The 24,746-nt window shown below is 40.3% G+C and overlaps 1 protein-coding gene across 3 annotated transcripts in view; it reads right to left on the bottom strand.

Annotated features, from left to right (window-relative positions):
• The window catches only part of Sergef (secretion regulating guanine nucleotide exchange factor), a 219,560-nt gene extending 201,606 nt beyond the window's left edge, over nt 1–17,954 (bottom strand). For all 3 annotated transcript variants that reach the window (XM_026398989.1, XM_026398990.2, XM_077797522.1), the window contains exons 1-5: nt 17,854–17,954; nt 13,851–13,986; nt 12,512–12,667; nt 6,646–6,740; nt 3,345–3,405 (exon numbers count right to left, since the gene is read on the bottom strand). In XM_026398989.1, the coding sequence (XP_026254774.1) occupies nt 3,345–3,405; nt 6,646–6,740; nt 12,512–12,667; nt 13,851–13,986; nt 17,854–17,916 (511 nt within the window). In that variant the 5' untranslated portion in view covers nt 17,917–17,954. The remainder of the gene's footprint in view (nt 1–3,344; nt 3,406–6,645; nt 6,741–12,511; nt 12,668–13,850; nt 13,987–17,853) is intronic.
• Between the last annotated feature and the right edge of the window lie 6,792 nt (nt 17,955–24,746).

Here is a 24,746-nt window from a genome sequence, read left to right as displayed (position 1 = left end):
GACAAAGTAATTGAACAGACATTTCTCCAAAGAAGACATACAAATGACTAATAGGTATATGAAAAGACATTCAACATCGTTCATGATCAGGAAAATGCAAATCAAAACTACAGTGAGACTTTACCTCATATCTGTTAGGAAAGCTATTATTTAAAAAAAAATTGTTGGCGAGGACAGGAAGAGACTAGAGCCTAATACACTGTTATTATGAATGAAAAATGGTGCAAATGTAACAAAAAAACAATATAATAGTTCCTCAAAACATTAAAAACAGAACTATCATATGATTTAGGGATCCCATTTCTGGCTATATAATCAAAAGAACTGGAATCAGGATCTTGGAGAAATAGCTGTACTCTCATGTTCTTTACAGCACTGCATACAAAAGCCAAGATATGAAAACAACCAAAGCAGCCATCAACACATGAGTGGATAGAGAAAGTGGCAGTATATACATACAATGAAATGTCATTCAGCCTTAACAAAAATAAGGAAATCCTGTCATTTGTGTTAATGTGAATGAATCTGGATGATATTATTCAGATACAGAATGAATGCTGCATGATACTATGTATATGAGGAATCTGTGATAGCCAAATTCATAGAAGCATAAAGAACAATAGTAGTCGGCGGGGCAAGGGGTGCAGAAGAAATAGAAAGTTGTTGTTCAAGGGTATATAGCATCAGCTATGCTAGATGACTCTGCTGTGCAACAGTGCCTGTAGTTAACAATACAGTAAAGGGCACTTCAACATTTGCTAAGAATGTAAGTTTCACGTTAAGTGTTTTTGACACATACACACACACGCACGCACGCACGCACGCACGCACACACAAACAAAACAAAGGGCATCAAGGAAACTTTGAGAGGTACTGGATATGTCTATGACCTTGATGGTAGTGATGACATCACAGTTATTTGCACATATCCAAATCCATCAAGTTGTACACATTACATATGAATAACAACTGTAGCCCAATAAAGCTGTTTTTTAAAAATGTAAAGACTAGCAGTTACAGAAAGTTGGTACAAAAGAGGGAAGAAATTTACTGACAGGCAATTCTCTTGCCCTGATGATTTCTAAGAGAAGAACCTACTTATAAAAGTGTAACCACCGCCATACAACTCAGCAATCATACTGCTGGGCATGTACTTCAGAGAAAAGAAAATTTATGTTCATAATAAACCTGTCCACAAATGCATATACTAGCGCTATTCTTAATAGCTCAAAACTGCAAATAACCCAGATGTTCTTCAATGAGTGATTGATTTAACAGTTATTGTTATAGACTGAACTGTGCCCCACCAAAATTCAGATGTTAAATCCCTAATGCCCAATGTGACTATATTTGGAGAGAGGACCCAAAGGAGAAAATAAAAGTTAAATGATATATGGGAGGCCCTAATCCAGTAGGACTGGTGGTTTTATAAAAAAGGGAAAGAGACACTGGAAATCTCTCTTTGCACAAGTTCACAGAGGAAAGATGCTATGAGGAAACAGCAAGAAGGTGGCCATCTATAAGCCAGAAAGAGATGCGTCCCCAGAAACCAATTCTAGCAGCATGTTGATGTTGGACTTTGAGTCTCCATAATGGTGAGAAAATAAATTTATGTTGTTTAAAGCCCCCAGTCTGTGGCATTTTTGACAGCATCCCTGGAAGACTATTATAGTGAGTGATACATTCATACTATGGAATACTACTCAGCAATAAAAAAGAGTGAATTATTGGTACACATAACTTGGAAGAATCTCCAGGGAACTGTACTGATTGAAAAAAGTCAACCTCAGAAAGGATTAGGCACTATATGACACCATTTATACAACATTATTAAAATGAAAACATTATAAAGATGGAAAATAGAAGAGTACTCGTCAAGGACTAAGAAGGAAATGGGGACAGGCATGAAGCACATGTGGCAGTAAAAGGGCAACATCAGAGACCCTTATGAGAATGGAACTGTTCTGTGTCTTGACTGTATCAATGTTGATATACTAGCTGAGTATACACTATGATTTTGTAAAATGTTACCATTGGGGAAAACTAGAAGAACAGCACGTAAGGTTTATTTCATTTTTTATAATTGCATATAAATCTACAATTATCAATATACATAATTTTAATCTTTTTGAAAAATATAAGATCAAGGTTAAGCTGTAAGAGATGATCAGTACAGTGCTGCACTGAATTTTCCTTCCTCACCTTCTCTTCTCTCCACTCTACAACTGGACAACACACAGAAGCTTGTCTGCCACCACTAATTAGTATTGTGCATAAGGACAAAAGGAATGTGACCAGAAAAATAAAAGAGAAAAGGTCAAAGGGTCACTGTTCTCCCACCCATCCCTGCATTTCAAATTCTCTATCCTTCCTAGTTTCTCTCCTGAAAATATGCTCTGAGGCTGGGGCTGTAGCTCACAGTGGCAGAGTACTTGCCCAGCGTGTGTGAGGTACTGAGTTTGATCCTTAGCACCCCTTAAAAATAAACAAATAAAAATAAAGGTATATTGTTAATCTACAATTATCAAAAAAAAATTTAATATGCTCTGGTTGCTCTCTTTTTTTAATTATTTATTTTTTGGTTTTAATTGGACACAATACCTTTATTATATTTATTATGTGGCACTGAGGATTGAACCCAGGGCCTCACACATGCTAGGCAAGCACTCCACCACTGAGCCACAACCCCAGTCTGAGCTCTCTCTTTTTTAAAGGAACTGTATATGCATTAATCACTGTATTTGTAAACTTTAGGACTCCTAGGGAAAAACCTGACTCTATTTACCTTTATGCCCAGGGTCTAAGCAAAATCCACATGCTATCTCCCTTCTCCATCTCACTTACATACAGTCTTTATCACTGTACCACTCATGGTACAGGAAACAAGTTCATGTCAAGCTTTCAAATTAATACATATTAAAATCTGCTAGGAAGGCAATGCAGTTCCCTGAGAAGACCATGTGACTTGGAATTTCAACCATCCCAGACTCTGATCCCAGCTCTACCTCTTCCCATCTTACCACACATAACCTTACACGAGCACTTTAACCTATATGGGCCTCAGTTTTGTCACATGTAAAAACTCAACTCATATCTCTTCCTGGTTGTAATGATTAAATGAATCAAATCAAGAAAAATTTAAAACCATACCTAGAATTAAAAAAAATATTTTTCCTTCCTTCCTCCTACTGTAGGCTTTCCTACATGACTTCTGCCCTACATTCCCTCCTTTTAATCAGAACTACAACAGGTGAGGACTCTTTAAAATACTCCTTAAAGCATTTTTCTCCTAAAGCTCAGTTCCTCCTTACTAAGAATTTAGAAAATAAAGGCAAAATGATCACCTGTAGCAGCTAATGCATGCCTCAGTCCAGCAGCAACACAAACAACCTTTTCCCTCAGGAGCTGTCAAAACAAAGAAAAGGACTTAGATCATCCATCTACAGAATTTTATGTATTTTATACCCAAATACAATACAGTATGGTCTTTAATATGTGTCTGGCTGCGTTAGCCTTCTTCTGCCAACAATTCTACCCATAAATACTTCTATATTTATCCTTAAAATATGTCACAACGCCTCGTAGGGCTGGGAGAGACCTTCAAGGTCATCCAGTCCAGGGATTAGTAAATGTTTCCTAAAAGGACTAGATAGTATATATTTTAGACTTTACAGGTCACAAGGTTCCTGTTGCACAACTCTGCTCTGATACTATAATGAAAACAGCTATAGAATATACAAAAATGAATGGGCACAGCTATGTTCTAGTTTTCCCACTTCTGATTTAGTCCAATCCCTCTCCAATGCTAAAAACTCCTCCAGCAGGTGGTCATCCAATCCCTGCCCAACACCAACCTCCAGTGACACAGGGCTCACAATCTCCCCAGGTGCCTGTTCCATCTCTGCAGAGTTTCATTTCTCTCTTTCAGTGGAGCCAAATCTATCTGCCTGTAGCTTCTGACAATGCTTTCCAAATATTTGAAGACAGTTGTCATGTCCTCTCTAAGACATCTTGTGGTGGTTTTAAAAATAGGTCCTCAAATTCTTTGATACTACTCACTTCAAGATGTAGAGCTTAATTCCCCTCCCCTGTGTGGGCTGGACTTAGTGACACACTTCTAATAAAAAGAATAAGGAAGAGATAAGTGACTCAGAGATGAAGTGATAAAAGGCAGGGAGACTTCCTGCCTGGCATCTCCAGCTCTCAAATCACTCTTGGGAGAAGCCTCCCTACCATGTCTGAATAGTCTTTTAGAGAGGCCCACATGGCTGGAACTGAAGCCAACAGCCTATGAGACAGCTAGAAATGGGTTTGCCAGCCAGTTTCTCCTTCAGAGACCATGTATACACCAGCTGATATTGACTGACACCTCGAGAAAAACCAGTTGGTGGTTCCTTGATTCCTGACTCTCAAAACAATGGAATAATGATTATTGTTTTAGGGTGCTGGGTTTGGGGGTAATTTGCTATGTAACAATGAATAACTAATGTAGATCTCTTCTTTAGGCAAAATATCCCCAGTTCCACCAGCTATCATTGAGCTTCAAATTCTCTCTCCCTCCTGGTTTCTCTCCTATAAATATGCTTTGGTTGGCTCTATTTCTTTCTCTTAAAGGAATTGTAAATGCATCAATCACTTACCACAGGAGGCTTTAATCACATTTGTTTATTTAAAGTCCATAATGTATTTCTTTGGGGACCCCAAGGGCAGAACCTGAGTCTTATATACCTCTGTGCCCACTACCTAAGCACCAAATCCACACAGAATACAACACCCAGAGGCAGTCTGATCAGCATAGAGGACAAAGCTCTGGCCTTCTTTATTCTGGAGACTTTACTATTTAAGTGGAGTCCCCAATCACATTAGCCTTGGAGAAGAGCAAATCTGCCTGCTGATAAAACTTGAATATACCTTCCTTTTAATTTTTCTTTCTGTCATCCAATATATTTTAACCATTGTTCCTCTGTCCTCTTTAATTATTTTAATTATAATTAAGCTAAATTAATTATGACTTATATGTAGGTTCTTACAAGGCCATCTACTTGCAATTGGGAGCTATAACATTTCCCACAACAGGGAATATAGAGCCTAGACTTGTATGCATACTATGGGAACTATTACCCCCAAATAACACATCTCAGATCACAACTCAATTCAGCACGATGATAGGAGCAGGACTAAACTCTGTCCAAAGAAAAGAGACTTTCCACTCTTAAATAGCTTAGGTGGTGAACTTATTTTAGTTTTCAGCATATTTCTTTAAAAATTCCATATTTATCTTGTGATCACATAAAATATAAACTTCACAAAAGTGTACATTTTAAGTTTGAGGCAGTGAAAAGAGCTCTGAACTAGGGTCAAGAGCTCTGTTTCAGCTAGGTTTGGTGGCACATGCCAGTAATCCCAGAAGCTTGGGAGGCTGAGATAGAAGGATCTCAAGTTTGAGGCCAGCCTCAGCAACTAAACAAGGCTCTAAGTAACTTAGTCAGACCCTGTCTCAAAATAAAAAATAAAAAGGGCTGAGGATGAGGCTCAATGATTAAGCACCTGTGGGTTCAATCTCCAGCCAGATTAAAAACAAAGGTTAAAAAATAAGAGAGAGAGAAGAGCCTGTTTCACACTGTACTATCTGATATATAAGTCACTAGCTACATGTAGGCAATGAACACTTGAAATGTGATTAGACTAAACTGAGACATACTCTAAATAAAAAATATACACCAAAGTTAATAGGCTTAGTTCAAAATAAAGAGTATAAAATATCTCAAGTATAAATTTTTTATTGGTGACACACTGAAATGATAAGAACTTGAATGCACTGGATTAGTTTCAAAGTAATTAAAGTTAATTTCACCTGCATGCTGCAACATGGATAAAACTTGAAAACATCACATGAACAGAAAGAAGCTAGACACAAAAGGTCAAATATGGTACAATTACACTTATGTGAAACAACCAAAACAGGCAAATGCATACAAAAATAGATTATTAGTCACTAGGGACTGGGGGACAGAAAAATGGAAATTGACTGCTACTGAGTAGTTTCTTTAGATGGTGATGAAAATGTTATAAAATTATTATATTATGGCAACAGCTGCTCATATCTAGAATACACTAAAAACCACTGAATTCTACATCTTAAAAGGGTAAATTTTATGATATATGTATTGTAGCTCAATAAAGCTATTATTTAAAAATTAATTTTGTTTACTTTTTTAAACAAAGCTACTATAAATTTTTAAATTACATATGGGGTTAACATTATATTTCCATTGGATAGCACTAGCCTATAATGCTTAGCTTAATGTATCTAGGGAAGTCATTTTTATCTTAAACCTCTCTCTCACATAATTCCCATTATTACTAATCTTGGAATTTTAAAATGTCATTATTATCCTTATGGGGTATATTATATTATTTTGGTTTATAAAACTTTATAATGTATATAAGGATTAACCAGAGGTGTGGGGTTTTTTCTCATAACATCAATTCCCCCCAACTAATTTTTTCCCATAAATACTTATTTTCAGCTCAAATTCTGCTACTCCATGGATTTTCTATGGGTAAGGATAACTGTAATAGACTGGAAACACTTTAACAGGACACAAGCAATATTAGATATCCTTCCATATTAGATATCCTCACCTCTATGGCCTGGGGAACCACACATCTTCGAGGCCCATGAGGGACTCCTAACTGGCCAAAGGAATTGGATCCACATGATAGAACTTGACCATTTTCTGCAAAATACAAATAAATAAATTGCAAATCTATAAAGTGAGACATGTGAACAATGGGTGAATACTAAAGTGTAAGAAATGCAAAAGCATGAAAAAACATAGAGATGCCAAGCTTCAGTACATTCAGAACCAATTCCCTGCTATTATTAATCTAGGAGTGAAAGTACACGGCACTGGGCAAAGTGTTCTACATAGATTATTATTACTCTCTGTCATTAATGGCAAATTATCTGTGCAGAACACAGGCTAGCACCTAGTACTGGAATGAGAAGGTACCTATTCCCTACTTTTCAGGTTTCCATGTGACAGCATTTCCATCACTGCCATGGTTTAAATATGAGATATCCACCAAAATCTCCTGTTAATACAGGAAAATTCAGAGGTTAAATGATTTGATTATGAAAGCTGTAACTTAATCAGTCCATCCTAGTTTGAATGACTGGGTGGTAACTGTAGGCAGACAGGCACGACTAGAGGAGACAAGTCACTGGGGGCATCCGTGGAAGGAGGTATGTTCCTTGTGGGTCCTTTCCTCTCCCTCTCCCTCCATACTCCCCTCTTTCCTCTCTGTTTCCTGATCCCACCCTGAGCCAAGCAGTTTTCTTCTACTGGGCCTGGCACCCATGATGCACTGCCTTGCCTTAGGCCCAGGGCAATGAAGTCAGCTGTCTAGGAACTGAGATCTCTCAAACCATTAACCCAAAATAAGCTTTTCCTCCTCTAAGTTATTATTTTCAAGTATTTTGGTCACAGAATAGAGAGTCTAATTGTCCATTTTCAGAATACAATATTTAGCCTTAAATATAAAATTACTTGAGATGAAAGAAAAGCAGCTAGAGGGGAGAGCAGAGTGGAAAGTTAAAAGCAGTTAACCAGAGTAGGACAAATTCACAGCTCCTTCCCCCTCACAAACAGGAAGTAGGGGAAGGGGTCAGCCTAACCCACAAAGATAAATTATGTATGTGCCAAGATACATTCAACCCAAAAAGGCCTTCCTACCACAATAGAACAAAGGGAAGTGGAGACAACTAAAGGTACATTTCTTTAAATAACCCAATAGGCAACATTCAGGAAGACTGTACACCCCATAGTACTCAACCAATGAGGAACTGGGGGAGGGGCATTGCACACTACGGAATAAAATGCTGATTGTAATAGCTCTGGGTGTGCTTTCTCACACAGACCTAATTTTGCAAGACTGTCATTAAAAGCCTTGCTTTCTCTATACCTCTTGTCTCTCAATCCATTCTCTGGGTTTGGACAGGTGAGTGTGTTTCTCACAACAGTGATACAAAATCAGTACCAAGAAGTGAGGTCATTGCTATGACTAACATGACCATGTGGTTCAAAAGCCTTTGGAGCTGGTTTGCAGGAGAAATTTTGAAGCTTAGAGATGCAAGCTGGGGCTGGAATTGTGGCTCAGTGGTAGAGTGCTCGCCTAGCACTTGTGAGGCACTAGATTCAATTCTCAGTACCGCATATAAATAAACAAAATAAAGGTTTATCAAAAACTGGAAAAAAAAAAACAATTTTTTTTAAAGATGAGCTGGGCCCGGTGGTGCACACCTGTAATTCTAGAGCTCAAGAGGCTGAGGCAAGAGGATAGCAAGTTCAAAGCCAGCCTCAGCAATGGCAAGGTGCTAAGCAATTCAATGAGACTCTGTCTCTAAATAAAAAACAAAACAGGGTTGGGGATGTGATTCAGTGGTTAAGAGCCACAATGAGTTCAATCCTTGGTACCCACCCCCCACACACACACACAAAAAAAAGATGAAAGCTGGGAATTTTTAGATTATAAGCAGAGCTTAATGGGTGATTCTTGTAGGATCTCAGAATCCCAATAGGAACATGGACTGTGTTCATTAGGTTTCAGAGGGAAATGAGGACTCTCTCAGAAATTGGACTAGATGCCACTCATGTTATATTCTGATAAAGAACCCGTGTCCTGAGACTTTGTGTGAGCCTGAATTTAAAAGTGACAGACTAACTAATCTGGCAGAATAAATTCCAAGGCAACACAGTATTCAGTCCATGGCATAGATATTGCTGGCAGCATTTAACCAAGTTTACGGTGAGAACTGGGAGCAGAAAACAACCAAAGAATTTTTAAAATTTGCAGTTTGGCCCAAAAAGTGCATGTAAAGCTAAGGTCAAGGAAGGTGTGCTTGTTGAAGAGATTATAGCCCCTAAAGAGATGGTAAGTACTTCACACAGAGACCATAGGAAAGATGCTTTGAGGGTAGGGTATCTCAAGAATTTGCAAGACCATACCCATTACAGGTTCAAGGGTCTAGAAAGGAAAAGTCCTTTGCAAAGAGAACATGGTAGTATCCTGATTGCACAGGGGGGCCTAGAAGTTGTTTCACCATGCTGAGACACACAAACACTCAAAGGCCACAGCAGCCATGACACCAGGGGGCCCAGGTATTGCCAGACCTTGGCATTATCCACATGGCGCTGGTTCTACAGGAATACAGGATGCTTGAGTTAAGGGGTCATGAAGGCTTCCACCAACATTTCAAAGGAAAGCCTGAGAGGACAGGTAAAGTGAAGTAGAGTCACGGTCCCTATGCATCGTCCCTGACAGGATGATGTGTGAAGCTGTGAAGGTGAAGTCAAAGCTGGAAAGGAGACCTCAGGAATTAAGAGAAATCAGTAACATGGACTGTCTGTCAAGAAAAGCCACTGGTTGTAGAGAAAGCCAGGCTAAAAGAGAGCCCATGTGTGCTACAACTGGCAAAGCAAGAACTGCCCAAGTCCTCTGGAGAGCACATAACACAGCCTTGTGTCCTAGAGGCTGTATGCAGAGTTACTGGCAGGGTTATGGGACTAGTTTGTCCATCTGGGTTTCAGTCTTGCTCTGGCCTCATTCCTTCCTTCTATGCCTCTATTCCTCCCTTTTGAAATGGAACCGTTTACTCTGTGCCACTGTATATTGGACAAAACCTGCTTTTGATTTTTACACAGGCTCACAGCCAGCAGTTTGCCTTGAATCTCAGATAAGATTTTGGACTTGGACTTTTGGGTAATGTTAAAACTGTTAAGACTATGGAACTACTGGAGATGAATTAAATGCATTTTACATTGCGAGATGGACCTGAACTTTTGGGGTCATAGGCCAGAATGTTATGGTTTGGATATGAGATGACCCCCAAAATCTCCTGTTAATGCAGGAATACTCAGAGGTAAAACGATTCAATTATGAGGTGTGACCTAATCAGTCCATTCTAGTTTGAATGACTGGGTGGCAAATGTAGGCAGGTGGGCATGGCTAAAGGAGGTGAGTCACTGGTGGCATTCCCTGGGAGGATATATCTTCCCTATCCCCTTCCCACCCCACCCCCACACGTGTGTCTCTGTGTGTCTGTCTCTGTCTCTCTCTCTCTCTCTCTCTCTCTCTCCCTCCCTCCCTCCCTCCCTCCCTCCCTCTCTCTGCTTTCTGATCCCACCATGAGTTGAGCACTTTTCCTCCACTGGGCCCTTCCCCCATGATGTGCTGCCTCACCTTAGGCCCAAGGCAATGGAATTGGCCATCTATGAACTGAAACCCCTGAAACTGCAAGCTCCAAATAAACTTTTCCAAGTTGTTCTTGTCAGGTATTCTGGTCACAACAATGCAAAAGCTGACTATAACAATTATTATAACATTCCAGACCTTTCTCCTGGCCCTTCCCCATAATCATTGCTTCCTAGGAACAAAAGGTCACCTAACCAATTGGTGAGTTTGGGAGAAGAGACAGGACATGTGTGGGTTAGCCCCTTCCTCTCAGACATTCTAAGCTGACATACAGTAAGGGTTTCCCCTGTAGGAAAGGCCTAGAATTGGAAGTGGGAAAATAAGTCTGAACCAGAGGAGTATGAGAACCACTTGTCCTCCTAATTAAGCCTATCTCCCACCAGAGCCCGATGAGTAAAAAGCTGATAGATCTCCCACTCTGATTGCCATATGCCTTTCTGACAACTGGTTCCAAATGTGAGCAGGAAACAGTGTTATCTATCAACTCCTACAACCCAGACCCAGACACACAATAAGCACTTCATAAACAGCAGCAGATGATAACTACTACTCAAAATTCTACATATATAAGGATGCATATGTGATGTGTATGTTGCTGATCAAACCCAGGGCCTCTTCCATAGTAGGCAAGCACTTACCACTGAGTCACATCCCCAGCGTTCTATTTAGATTCTAATAAATACTGTCAAATGCAACACATATTATGGAACCCCTCTACAGAACAGAAATGGTGACACCTGAGCAGCAGGTCATAAAAGATGGGATAAGTTCATCAGAAAGACTAGTGCACCTGTTCCAAACAGAAAGAAAAGCATGCATTTGTTGGTATTCCTAGAAATAAAAGCATAGGAATTGTGCAGAATGAGAGACAAGGCAACAGAGGTAAGTAGGGAACAGTTATAGAAGACCATGTGCTAAAAAAGCTTGGGATTTATACTATGCAAGTGACCCTCTACAAGGGCAGAAGAGTGACATGGTCAGAAGATGTCTGTGCCAGAAGACTATGACAATGGTCAGAAACTATAGATGGTCCTTTAAATCCAGTATGTCCAGCTAGAAAGGGCAAAGCTGAACAAAGAAGTCAAAACTGTTTCAGAGAAGTCAACTGACAAAGTAACTATTACCAGCTACTCCCATGAACATTATCTATTACCCTTTGACCATACCCCTCTACATTCTATTGTCATCTAGCCTCAAAAACCAAAAGTTCTGTCCAACCATATCTGTGTGTGTGTGTGTGTGTGTGTGTGTGTGTGTGTGTGTGTAAATCCCAAGGTGGGAAAAAGCTGCCATCACTGCTGTGACAATCTCCACTTCCTCATACTTCCCCAGCATATTCCCCCATGATAACCCTTAACTGGCACTCCTGACCAGTTAGCCCAGGCACACAACTACCAAGAACTTCTGGGTCAGGAAGTGGATCTAGTCCATTCCCAGACTTTTGCAAAGTTTTTCAGCCCAATTCCAGACTCTTTTACCATTGAAACTCTCTTTGTAAAAGTACTCTGCAATTTTCCAGGGCAACCAGAGAGAATATTTGAGTAAAGAGGTTTTCATTTTATCACCAGTCACCACCACCTTGCTATTCTCACCCGAATTTGTTTGTTTGTTTGTTTTAGTTATACCTGACAGTAGAATGCATTTATGCACTTTGATACATCACACACAGATGGGATATAATTTCTCATTTTTCTGAGTGTACATGTTATAGAATCACATTGGTCATACAGTCACATATATATGTGAAGTAATGTCTGTTCGTTCTACTATCCTTCCTACCCCCACATTCCCTCCCCTTCCCGCCCTTCATTTCCCTCTACCGAATCTAAGGTACCTCTATTCTTCTCTAGTTCCCTGCCCCCCTTATTGTTAATTAGCATCTGCATATTAAAGAAAACATTCAGCCTTTGGTTTTGGGGGATTGGCTTATTTCACTTAGCATGATATTCTCTAACTCTATCCATTTACTGCCATAATTTCATTCTTCTTTAAAGCTGAGTAATATTCCACTGAATATATATACCACATATTCTTTATCCATTCATCTATTGAAGGACACCTAGGTTGGTTCCATAGTTTAGCTATTGTGAATTGAGCTGGTATAAACATTGATGTAGCTGAATTACTGTAGTATGCTGATTTTAAGTCCTTAGGGTATAAACCGAGGCGTGGGATAGCTGGGTCAAATGGTGGTTCCAATCCAAAATTCCCAAAGTCTTTATAGTGATAACAATTTATCTAGGTGTGAACTTACCTGTGAGTATAATAGTAAAATCCCAGCCACAGGCCACCTGTTGGATAGGACATCCAAGAAGGGATTTGCAGAGGGTAAAATACAGAACATCCTCTGTGTGACCAAGTCCCAGCTGCCCATCTTTGTTCAGGCCACAAACAAAAAGGCCTCCTCCATCTGCAAAATAAAGGTTTTGGTGCTAGTGTACACAGGAGAAATCACAACTACCAAAGTGAGCAAAGGGGATTCGCTATTTGAAGTCAAAGATAAATAATTTTTTCTCACCCAAGTTAATGTTAATAACCCATGCATGTTCTGAAGACAAATGACATAGGGTCCAGGATCTCAAATCTAGTATCTAAATGGAAACTCCAAATCCTGGAGCAGAGGCCAATCAATCTCAAAATGGAGCAGCAACTATAACAAGAAGGTCAATGTTCATTTAATAGTTAGAATGTACTAGGGACTGTTCTAAGAACTTTATGTGTGAGGTCAATTCATCCTTTAGATATAGTATCTGGGGTCCACAATACTTTCAGAAGTCCATAAGAATGATTTAATTTCAAATTGTTTGAAAACGAAGACAAATTATATAATAGTAATACATATGTAATACAAAATCCAGTCTGGATTATATTAATCTTTACATAAATACCATTGTAAAATATATTTTTATAAGATGTAATTTTCAATATTTTTTTATAGAGGAAGGGGTCCATGAAAACAAAGTGCCAAAGATCCATGAAAGTTATAATGTAGCCCTGTTAATTCACCAAATTTCTTCATCCGCCACTGTTATCCCCCCATAACAGATGAGTAGACCAAGGCTCAGAGAGATTATCTGCCCAAGGCCACACAGCTAATCCATCATAGAACCTGGACTTGAACCCAGGTAGTTTGATTCCAAGGTCATATTCTGAACCAGCTGCAAATGCCCTCCTCTGCAATACTGTAACACATATAGTACTCAGTAAGTACTATCGTAAATACTGTGAAATCTAGCAAGATCCTTGCTCTCAAGGAATATTCAATCTAACCGCAAAGATTTCTCATTCATGTGAAAGTTAAATAATAACATATGGCATAAAATATGATACATGTTGCAACTCTACCACTAATTAGCCTTGTGACTTTAAGCAGTATTCCTCCCTGAACTTCATTTGTATAACGTGGTGGATCTGGGGTGGCCCATAAGATCTCTGAAGTTCTTCTAGCTCTACCTAGGATTTTCCAATGGTTATGTGGCTCTTTCAGAAAAATGTTCTCCTCTTCAAAATACAAAAGGCTGAAAGATGGCAACTAATAGCCTAGGGGAAAATGTCCTAAGAAAGAGTAGCTAACTACTTTTGAAGGAAATCACCTGTGACAATTGCAGAGTGGCCCCCTCCTCCTGTGATCCTCCTGACACACTCAAGTTTACAGAAGTCATTCAGTTGCTGGGGCAAAAGCACATCTTCCTTATGGCCAAGGCCAAGTTGGCCATAGCTATTTGCACCCTAAGGATAAAATAAGCCAAGGATGAAAAAATATAAAAACCATATTGTCAATGTCTATTTACCTGTCCCAATCTCCCTCACTCTGACATCCTCTCAGAGCCTACAACAGTTAACAGCTCACCAATTCTTAAAATGTAGGTTCTTATATGCAACCCCCATTAAGATGGCAACGCTCGCCTCAGGAAACAGTTTCAAGAGGGATACTTTGCATCCACAACTTACCCAATGATAATATTCACCTTTCCCTTCCAATGCCCCAACACCCCTGTATTGCTTTTGGGAGACAGCATAGAGTTTTATTTATGATAAAAGCTAATTACCTAAGGAAGCTAGAGAAAGAAAAACGAGGGGGAGACGAGAACAAACTGGGCAGAAAATACTCTGGAACTAGTTCTTGATGTTTCTCCCCCCAACTTCACTGGAAAACTGGCAACAACTTTCTGTAATCAAAGTTAGCTAAGGATTTTGTGCAAGGTGTGTCATTATTTCATTTGTCCAATGAAAAAGGCTGACAGTGATCTCCAGGGGTCTTTCCAAGTACAATGTTTGTGACCTCAAGATTCACATGGTAAGTTCCTATGAGGGAACAGAGCTTCCCTTAGTAGGCCATGTCTATTGTTGTTATAACACAATAAAATTCCATAATCCCTAATCTGAAACCCTTGCAATAAATATACTTCAGAAAAAATTTTTACAGGTTTTAAAAGCAAGATTGTGTGTGTGTATGTGTGTGTGTGTGTGTGTGTATCATACATCCTGCTACAAAGTTCTAAGGCAACATTCCATAACCAAAACAGTAATATTTTTGCAGCCTATAAATAGCCTATGTCCAATAAGTTTTGGGTTTTCAGAATTAAAGATAAGGGATCATGGGCCTACAGGGAAAATCATATTAAGATTTCAGGCTGGGCACAGTGGCACATGCCTGTAATCCCAGCAGCTTGGGAGGCTAAGGCAGGAAGATCGCCTCAACAAAATTTAAGCAACTCAGCAAGACCCTGTCTCTAAATAAAATGCAAAATAGGGCTGGGGATGTGGCTCAGTGGTCGAGTGCCTTGCCCCTGAGTTTAATCCCCAGTACCAAAAAAAAAAAAAAAAAAGATTTCAGAAATTCTTATAATATTTTTCTAGTTATTTATTCTACATTGCTTCTTCCTGGAGATGGGATAGTAAAAGCTTCTAAATATATTGTTTTTGAATTCACCTAAACAAAAGTGACTTAAAATAATGCATGCGAAACATAAAACAAAATCTTCATAGTGATCCTGGGCTGCAAGGACTACAGGATGCAAGAATAAGACATGGCAGGAGCACAGGTCCCTGAGGTCCTCAGGGGCAATACAAATTCCAAACAATTAATACTCTTCATACTGGGCATTCACCTTTAACTCTCACAGCAACTAAGGAGGAGGACACTATCACTCAGGTTTTACAAATAAAGAAACTAAGACTCAGGAAGCTTAAGTAACTTTCCATAGTTATACACCTGAGTAGGCAATAGGTTAGATTCCACATTCCTTTCACTAGACCCTACTCTTGTCTATAAGGGGGAAAAAAAGGGGGCAGGGGGGAGGGGTCAACTATATAACCCTATCTAAAATAGCACTTTACCACCTTTTTTGCTTTGTTTTTCTTCATATCACTCCTTGACAGTATAGCATATGTTTACTTGTTTTCTGTCTACCTTCTCCACTAAAAAGTAAATTCTATGATACAGAACTTTGTTTTGCACAATATTTGCCCTGTATCTGAAACTGTGCTGGCCTAGAGAAGATGTACATTATTTATATGGTGAGTGAATGTAAGGCTCTATAAGTCCCCACCTAGGAAAGGTCAGATCAAAGGCACAGTAAGAAGTATAATGCACAGGACTCAGTCAGCCCCAGATCTCCATGCCTGTCCCATAACCAGACTTGCAGGCTGTTGAACATGAGAAAAGTGAGACATGAGCATTCTGGGGTTCCAAATTATGGTACCAATTTTTGTAAAATGTAGCAAGATATCCTATACCCAAGCTAAAACAAGATGAAGGAAAATTTAATTCCATCTTTGCTTGTATCCCTTACATTCCAAACACGCCCCACTGTGGTCTTTCTCTCTCTCACACACACACACCCCTAAAGTAAATCCCCCTTGTAATGGACTGAACTGCGATCCCCAAAACTCTTATGTTGAAGCCCTAATCTCTAATACCTCAGAATATGACTGTATTTGGAGGCAGTATCTTTTCAAAGGTTAATAAGGTTAAATAATGAGATCATAAAGGTGGAGCCTGAACCCAATATGATTGGTCTTGTAAGAGACACCAGCGATGCTCACAAAGAAAAAGCCACATTAGACCTTACAAGAAACCAAAACTGCTGACATCTTGATCTTTGACTTGAAACCTCCAGAACTGTGAGAAAATAAATTTCTATTAACCCCCCCCCCCAGTATAGGATATTTTGTTATTGTAGCCTAAGGAAACTAATACATGCACACAAAGATTTCAATACAGGAAGAACATACCATCAGCCCTCCAAATACAGGAGCTAGGTGAATTTCAACAATATTTCTATATCAGTACAATCAAGAACATATATGAAAAGCTTTTTCTATCAGATATTTCCTCTGTCCACAGACATCAGTCTCCTGATGTGAAAAAGCCAGAAACAGCATCTCCATCCCCAGCTCAAGTGCTACCTCAGAGAGTCAGCCATACAGGCCACACCACCCTCTCCCTTCTGCCACACTGCAGCCTTAAATTCAACAAGTGCCAGGCATGGACTGATAATTATTTTTTAAATCAGTCAATAAATGCTGATTTCAATACCAACACATGTGTTGTATGTGTGTTTGTATCCTCCCCAATACAAGAGTTGGAATCTTTCACAACCAGCACATGTGGCTGCCACACAGGGACTCATTCATTCATCTTTTTTTTAAACCCAGGATCAAACCTAGGGCCTCACACGTGATAGGCAAGCTGAGCCACAACCCCAGCCCTATCATTCATTCATTTTTTTAATCAACAAATATATGCTGGAGACCTGCAAGGTGCCAGGCACCAAGAGAGGCACTTCACAGTCTCACTGCCTCCCCTCACACTGTAGCCAAGGAGATTAATATTAGGAAATTGTACCTGCCATTACAATCGTAATGCGTACTCGCAAGAACCACAAGACTCAACATTCTTTGCTCCCATGCATGCATGCATGCCACACGCTTCCGTGCACAAAGCATCCTCAGACACACATAAGATAGGTCTCACTAAGGCTCGCATCAAGCCAACACCAGCCCAGTCTCCCTGGCCTCCAATACTGGCAAGTTGTGGTCGCAGCAGGGTATCCGCAAATAAGCAGGGTCTGCGCCTAGCGTGCTGCCACACACCACGGGCCTCACATCCAAAAGATGCTCTCGTCAGCTATGGTGGCCATAAGGAAGGCCCTCCATCCTCCAGGCAACCCGAGATGGGCGGCACAGGTGGCCCGTAGGCTCTGAGACCGGGCGATCCTCTCTCCACCCGGGCCTCCACGCAGGCATCCCAGGAGCTCTCCTGGCCAGGGTCACTTTCAGTAACTCTTGCCCCTCTGCTGACACAGGCCTCCAGCCCTTACCACCCAGTGGGTGGGAGGCCCTGGGAAGAACAGACCCCCAGACCTGGAGGCAGGTTCCTCCGGCAGCGCCTCTGCCCCTCAAGTCCCGACACCACAACTAGCAGGCCCCTAAATCGCCCCGTTAAGACCCTTCGCTCCCGTGCCTCCTCAAACCCAGCCCAGAATCCTCCAATCCTGTCTCGGCCCCAGACCCTTCTTCCCTCTGCCGCCCACGCGGACACCCCCACCTCACAGGCCTGAGAGCCCCAAGCCCGGGGGCGGAGTCACGTACCCAAGCGAAGAGCGCTGGCGCGGCGGGGGCGGCCTCCGAGGCGGCGCACTGCTCGCGCTCCATGCGGGCACGCTCCGCCGGCGCTTCCGGGAGGGGCTGGCGCAGAGCAGGATTGACGCTGCGGAGACCCCGCGCGGGGGCGGGGCTGTCGACGCGGTGGGGCTGGGCGGGGCCGGGGAGCGGGACCTGTGGTAGTTTCCCGCGCCCCGTGAGACCAGTCGCGGACCAATCAGACCCCGCCAGGCCCGGCCACCCAGGAGGTTCCTCGAAGCCATTCCCCAGCCCCTGGCTTCTGGGGTGCCTGCCATTTGTCTCTCCCGCCCTCTCATCCTCTATTCGTAGTAATAATTCCATACAGGTGCACTACGCTCAACAGTTGGCAAAGCTGCTCCACTTTTAGCTCCTCAGAATCCCACACAACCCAAAGGGGTGTCTGGGTCGGGATTGTGTGATCGCTGAACTGTGGTGCCCTGCTTTTATGTGCATTTGCAAAGCCGAAGGAAGATTTTTGGTAGACGAGTGTGGTGTCCTGCGTTGTTCTTTCCCTTGATTCCCGGAACTGAGCGGGGACTCTCACCTCGCAGCTGAATTGAGGCTGGTTGTCGTCTATTCCTGCAGGCAACCTCCCACCCTCTTTGCTTGTGCATGGCCTACCCTAATTCTGATGATTAATAACAGATAATTTTCCTCCAACAAAGATTTTTCATATAAAATGACTTTTATGAAACACTGTCATACTGCTTGTGGAAGTTAAATAAGTAAAATTTTCCTGAAGGAAAATGTGCCAGTACATATTAGGAATATGGGATTAGGATCTGGGAACAAATGGGGTCACATTCGGTAACCCTTGACCCTCTGCTAACACAGGCCTCCAGCCCTTACCACCCTGTGGCTGGGAGCCCATGGGAAGTGTTTCAGAGATGAGCTTCTCCCCAGGCCTTTCCTGATTTTTCACTCCCCACTCCTTAAGGTTTCTACCACCCCTCTCCTTTACCATTCCAGCCTGTGGAATCTTGAGAACATCAGTGATGGTAATAAGACTTTAGAGAGGCAATGTGGTTGTCATTCTCTTGACCTTGATGTGTAGAAACTATATGCCATGTTTGTTGGGGAGGGGGGTGTTACTTTCAGAAATGTAAAAGTTGGACCCTTCCTCTCTTGGCTTTGACTGAGTCCCTAAGGCAATAAGTGCCAATTACTTCTGCATTATAAAGTGAGGTGGAAGATAGCCAAAGCAGAACTTATAAAACAGGTGTCTAGAAACCAGTGTGTGACTTCCAGTCTAAGAAAGGTTGGGGAGGAGAGAAGTCTAATAAGACCCTCGGGCCACAGTTATCAGTGTGATGTGAGTCCCACCCATCTCATGTCCAAGGAAAGTTACTTCAGCAGGACTAAGAAAGTCTGATGTGTATTCCTGCAGATTGGGCTGGCTGCTGTTTAGTTCATGCTGAGAAACCCAGTGTGTTGTGGTCAATAACAGCTCTGATAGCTGAGCAATAAGAAACTGATGCCTTCTGGAGGTCTTTCACATACAGAGTTACTCAGGATACAAAACCAGATGCACACCTGCAGTCCCACCTACTTGGGAAGGTGAGGCCAGAAGATCACTTCAACCCAGGAGTTCATCCAGCCTGGGCAACATAGTGAGACCCTCATCTCCAACACAAAACAAAAAAGAACATCTGAGTATCTCCTGTGCGAATGTTTCGTATGAACAAACTGGTTCAGACTAAGTCTAAGGAAATTTCCAGAGATGTGAAATGACACCCATAGGAGAATTGACCACTAGCTTCCCAGTGGCTGATGGGGATGGATTCAGTAGCCCTGTCAGAGAGATAACATTTACCCACATGGAGATGTTTTGTCTTCCAAAACACCCTCAAGAGAGCAAGTCAGCATTAAATACTCACCAAGTACAGAAAGCTCTAGTTCACAACAGCATCAGGCCTAAAAGAACTTTTCTATTCCTTAACCCTCCTCCGCACTACTATTCTCCAATCCTGGAGGAGTCTGAGGCATCCTACTGAGTGGGGAAGGAGGATCAAGGAAGAAAAGAAACTAATGAATTCTTTTTTCAATTCTGGAGAAAGAAAAAAAGGATTTAACCTTAACATTTGATGTTTTAAATTTTTACACAGGACTGGACTTTTAAAATATGAAAGTGTGTGCATGTAAAAGGGCATTGGGGGGAAGGAGCTAAGGATTTTTTTTTTTTTAAATCTGCATGTGAGCGACAAAGTGGAGGCAGTGACCTGAAACTTCACCAAAGATGCAAAGAAGAACAACCTAAAAAAAAAACAGTTTTTTAAAAAATATATATTTTTAGTTGTAGATGGACACAATGCCTTTATTTATTTTTTTTTAATGTGGCACTGAGGATTGAACCCAGTGCCTCATACGTGCGTGCGTGCCAGGCAAGTACTCCACCACTGAGCTACAGCCCCAGCCCCAAATCAGTTTTTAACAGAGTCTAGGAGAGTATATTTATTTTCTAACTTTATGAATGTACATGCATCAATACTTACCTAATCTACAGTAATGTTATATATCTTACTACAGTTTCTTAGAAGTGTTGAGGTGTAGCAACTACTTCAACTATGTACATGCCCCTGGGGAGTTCTTCCCAGGTGCAGCATGGTTGGGTAGCAGTTCTTGAACAGGAATAGATTTCACTCTTTGATGGAATCACTTTCAGATGGCTCATCTCCCCTAAGAGGAAAGTAAAAATCCTTGGGCTCACACAGACTATATTTCTGTACAATATGGGTTAGAAAAAATTTTTTTCCATTTTGTAATTTTACTTGATCCTCCCAATAATACTAATATGAGTATTGTTGGGATAATTATTTTGTAATTGAGAAAATGCTCAAAGAAGGTAAATGATGGCGTTCCCAGCTCACATTTCTTCTTTTGATACAAGAAGATCAGCTAACTGCTAATAAATTTTTTTCTCACCAAAAACAACTAGAAAAGCTGGCAGAAAATATTTTTAAAAATCTGTTTCAAGTCATTGGAGAGCTATCAAAGCAGCAGGAACTTGAAGGGCCATGATCTGGAAGCTGAGAGATTATATTTGGCACTACTTTTCTCCTGGAAGCACTTGCTAATTAGCAAGCAATGTCTTGGAGGCCAAGAATCTGGGCTGAAGGCAGCAGCTGAGAAACTAAGCAGTAATTTTAGTAATTTTCAGAGCTGAGGGGAAGGAAGGGTGAGAGCGAAGAAGGGGAAAAAAGTAGAAGTTCAGGTCCCCAAAGAAGTGCAGCCCTGGTACACATTCATAGCTTTCATTTGGAATCCCTAAAGGACTACACCTTGAGAACAGAAGTGAACTCGAAATTGACCAACCTCACAGAGTATACCCAAGCTCAGCTTCTCATTACTCCATCCCTAACTGAACTAAGATCATCCCATGCCATAATAATACCTGTACTGCCTGCTAGAAGCAAAAGTTAATCTGCTGGAGAAGAAGATAAAGTCACACAGAAACTATGGAGGAATCTCTGATTAGAAGATAAAGTCACACAGAAACTATGGAGGAATCTCTGATTAGAAGAGTGATTATGTATTATGTATTATGGTGATTCTTTATATGTAGACAATAAAGTTTCTTTTTACAAAGTTCTCTCACAACATGATTTCTCCTGTAACCCAATGCAGTAGATTTAGTTTGATAGATTCAGCTTATCTTTCAGATGAGAAACATGAGATCAAGACTCTTCCAAGAACTCTGGAAGGTAGTTACAGGGTTCCAGGTGTGCTTGGCTTCTATTATATCTCATAGCCAAGGTTTTTTTAAAATATTTTTTTAGTTGTCCATGGACCTTTATTTTATTTATTTATATGCAATGCTGAGAATCAAACCCAGTGCCTCACACATGCTAGGCAAGCACTCCACCACTGAGCTATAATCCCAGCCCCTAGCCATAGGTTTTTTTAAGAAGTATAACACTATGATGGAGTGGGGGTTTTTTTCAAATATTTTTAGATGATTATGGACCTTTATTTATTTATTTATATATGGTGCTGAGAATCGAACCCAGTGCCTCACACATGAGGCAAGCACTCTAGTACTGAGCCACAACCACAGCCTTATGATGGAGTTTTTAAACTTAAGAAAATTGTTAACATAAATTTAAATAAGTTTCTAATGACATGCAAAATAAAACCCTTTTGACAACATGAATTTTGTGTTTGTTATCCAGTTTAATAGCAAACTTGAAAATTATAAGTGTATATTATAGTCTTTGTCTTTGGTAAGACAAAGACTAGACTCAAATAGACCACAGTTAATATATCCACTTCTAGAAATTAATAAATGGACTTATTATATATTCATTTAGAGAATTCCAGGATTTTCTTTCTTTTTCCATTTTTTTGGAAGACAACTTAAAAATTAAGAATAATTGTGCACATTTTAGTGGGTCATTGCTACTTATAAATAATTCCAAATGACAAAATATAAGGATTAAGAAATGTAGGCATTATGATGACCAACTTTTCAGCTTTATTCAAAAAATTCAAGAGGATACTATGTCTTTGAGAAGAATAACTCACTGATAAAGATTGTGAACCAAACTTGCAGTTCAACTCAGTTCTCATAATTGTGTAACTGTTAACATAATCCTAGATGGTTCAAAGACATATTTAAAATTCAAGAAAATTCTCAGGATTCCTGGTTTACCAAATATCATATATCCAGAGGTTAGAAGAACTGAAGTATAGTATTGAATATTTCCATTGTTCTGAAGTTGTGAATTATAGTGTTGTGCCTTTAACATTCATTTTAGTCACAAAGTGATTTTAATACCATTACTTAAAATTTGATAACTATGAATCATCAATATGATCAGAGTTGTATGAAAATAACCAGATACAATATGCATAATTTGCCATTTGCTATTATGATTTACTTACGATAGATGTCTTGCAATCAAGTAGACTAACTATAAACTAGCTAATCAACATTTCAAATGGTTTCAGATTAGTTAACATCTATTTACTATCAAAGGTATACATATAGGTTGTCAGCTATCAAAATGTGTAAGTAAAGATCTGAAATATCATAAATTACTCTTATAAATTCTATTTCCTTGTATAATATAGGGAAATTAAATACAGTTTTTAAAGTTTTGTTTTTGTTTACTTTGAGACAATGGTATTGCTAAGTTGCCCATGCTGGCCTCAAATTTAAGATCTTCACACCTCAGCATCCTACTACATTTTTAAAAAATTTTTATGATTTCTTTTGAAGTCTTAAAAGGATTAAAATCTGGTTAATATTTTGAAGTAAAACATGTTAAATGGTAAACAATTTGACTATTGATGTATAAAAAGGCAGAGTTTTTAAAGTAGCTGATGAAACCTGGAAAACCAACTGAAGTATGATTCTTAATATACTATCACTGGAAATTAGATCACTTGGAGAGGAAGCTAATAGGGTATGGCATCCCAGTGCTTCTACATTCCTCTCTGAACCTGTCAAATTTGAAATACTTGGCAAGGCTGCCACATTGTACACCCCATTTCATTCTTATGTGAATAGTGCCATGTGAAATTGTACAACATTGGCCTAATTTATGGGACACCTGGAGGGAAATATCCAGCAGGAAGTTGAAATTAAGAGGCAAAATGTCAAGTAAGATGCCAGGGTTAAAATTGCAAATATAGGAGTCATCTGAAATAAGAATTGAAGTCATGGATGTGGTTGACAATCCCCACAAAGAGATGACAGAGAGAGCATTAGTCAAAGACAGAAACTTGAGGGAAATCTTCATTTAGGGGATAAGGAGGAGGAAAGGAGCAAATTAAAGAAGCAAAACATGTATCTGGGAATCTAGGCTCACCCATTTATAACGGGAGTGCTGCTATAGTTTAAATCTGGAATGTTCTCCAAAGCCCCATGTGTTAGACTTAGTTAAAGGCTTAGTCCTCAGTGGTAGGTCTTCCAGTCATTGATTAGGGAGTGCCCTTGAACTGACTCGGGGAGCCCTGGTGTGTGTAAGAATGCCCCCCCACCCCCACCCCTCTCTCCAACCCCACTCACTTCTCCACTGTGAGGTGAATGGTTTTTCTCTGTCATGTGTTCCCACCATGATGTACTGCCTAAAAACAACAGGGTCAGCGAACCATGGACTGAAATCTCCAAAACTGTAAGCCAAAATAAGCCTTCCTCTTTATAAGTTTATTATCTCAGTTATTTTGTTACAGCAATGAGACGCTAACACAACTACTTATCCCTATGCTACACAGCTAACACCACATAAACACCAGTCCCTGCAATCCTTACATATTTATAGGTTCAGACCTAAACTGCTCTTCACCTTTTGGACATTCTACTTGCTCCCCTTTTCCCCACCTTCTACCCTCATTGTTTGCCTTTTTATTTCTTAGCCTCACCTTATATCTTGAAAATAAAATTCTCAGAAACCTTGTATTTCTTTCATCTGTCTCAATTTAAACTCTCCCTTTGATAACACTGCCCTGCTAGCCTAAGAAAATACCAACATGTTACGTGGAACTATATGTCCGAGTACAGGGCCTTGCAAGTGACACCCCCACCAAGTTCCCCTAGGCTTCATAATAATCTAGAACAAAACCAGAATGATGTAATGTCACAGAAAGGAAAGAGGTTCAAGGAGGACAGTCATTTGGGAAGGATCTCTCTAGTACCTACAAAATAAAATGTGAAATTATTAGACTAGTCTTAAGAATTATGCCCCAATCAGCCTTTTCAGACTTAACACTTCTATATCCCTATAAGATGCTACACTCAAAACTACTTGCTCTTTACTAGGCACATTCGATGTGTAAAGATCTCTTTTTTTCTCATGCTAGCAACAGGAACAGCTGATGTATTAAATTTAAGTGTGTGAACATGGTTGAGGTTGGCACAC

This window comes from Urocitellus parryii, chromosome 4 (genome assembly GCF_045843805.1).
Source record: "Urocitellus parryii isolate mUroPar1 chromosome 4, mUroPar1.hap1, whole genome shotgun sequence".
Classification (NCBI taxonomy): Eukaryota; Metazoa; Chordata; class Mammalia; order Rodentia; family Sciuridae; genus Urocitellus; species Urocitellus parryii.
The sequence above is the reverse complement of the archived record's forward strand: the minus strand, read 5'-3'. Positions and strand labels throughout refer to the sequence as shown.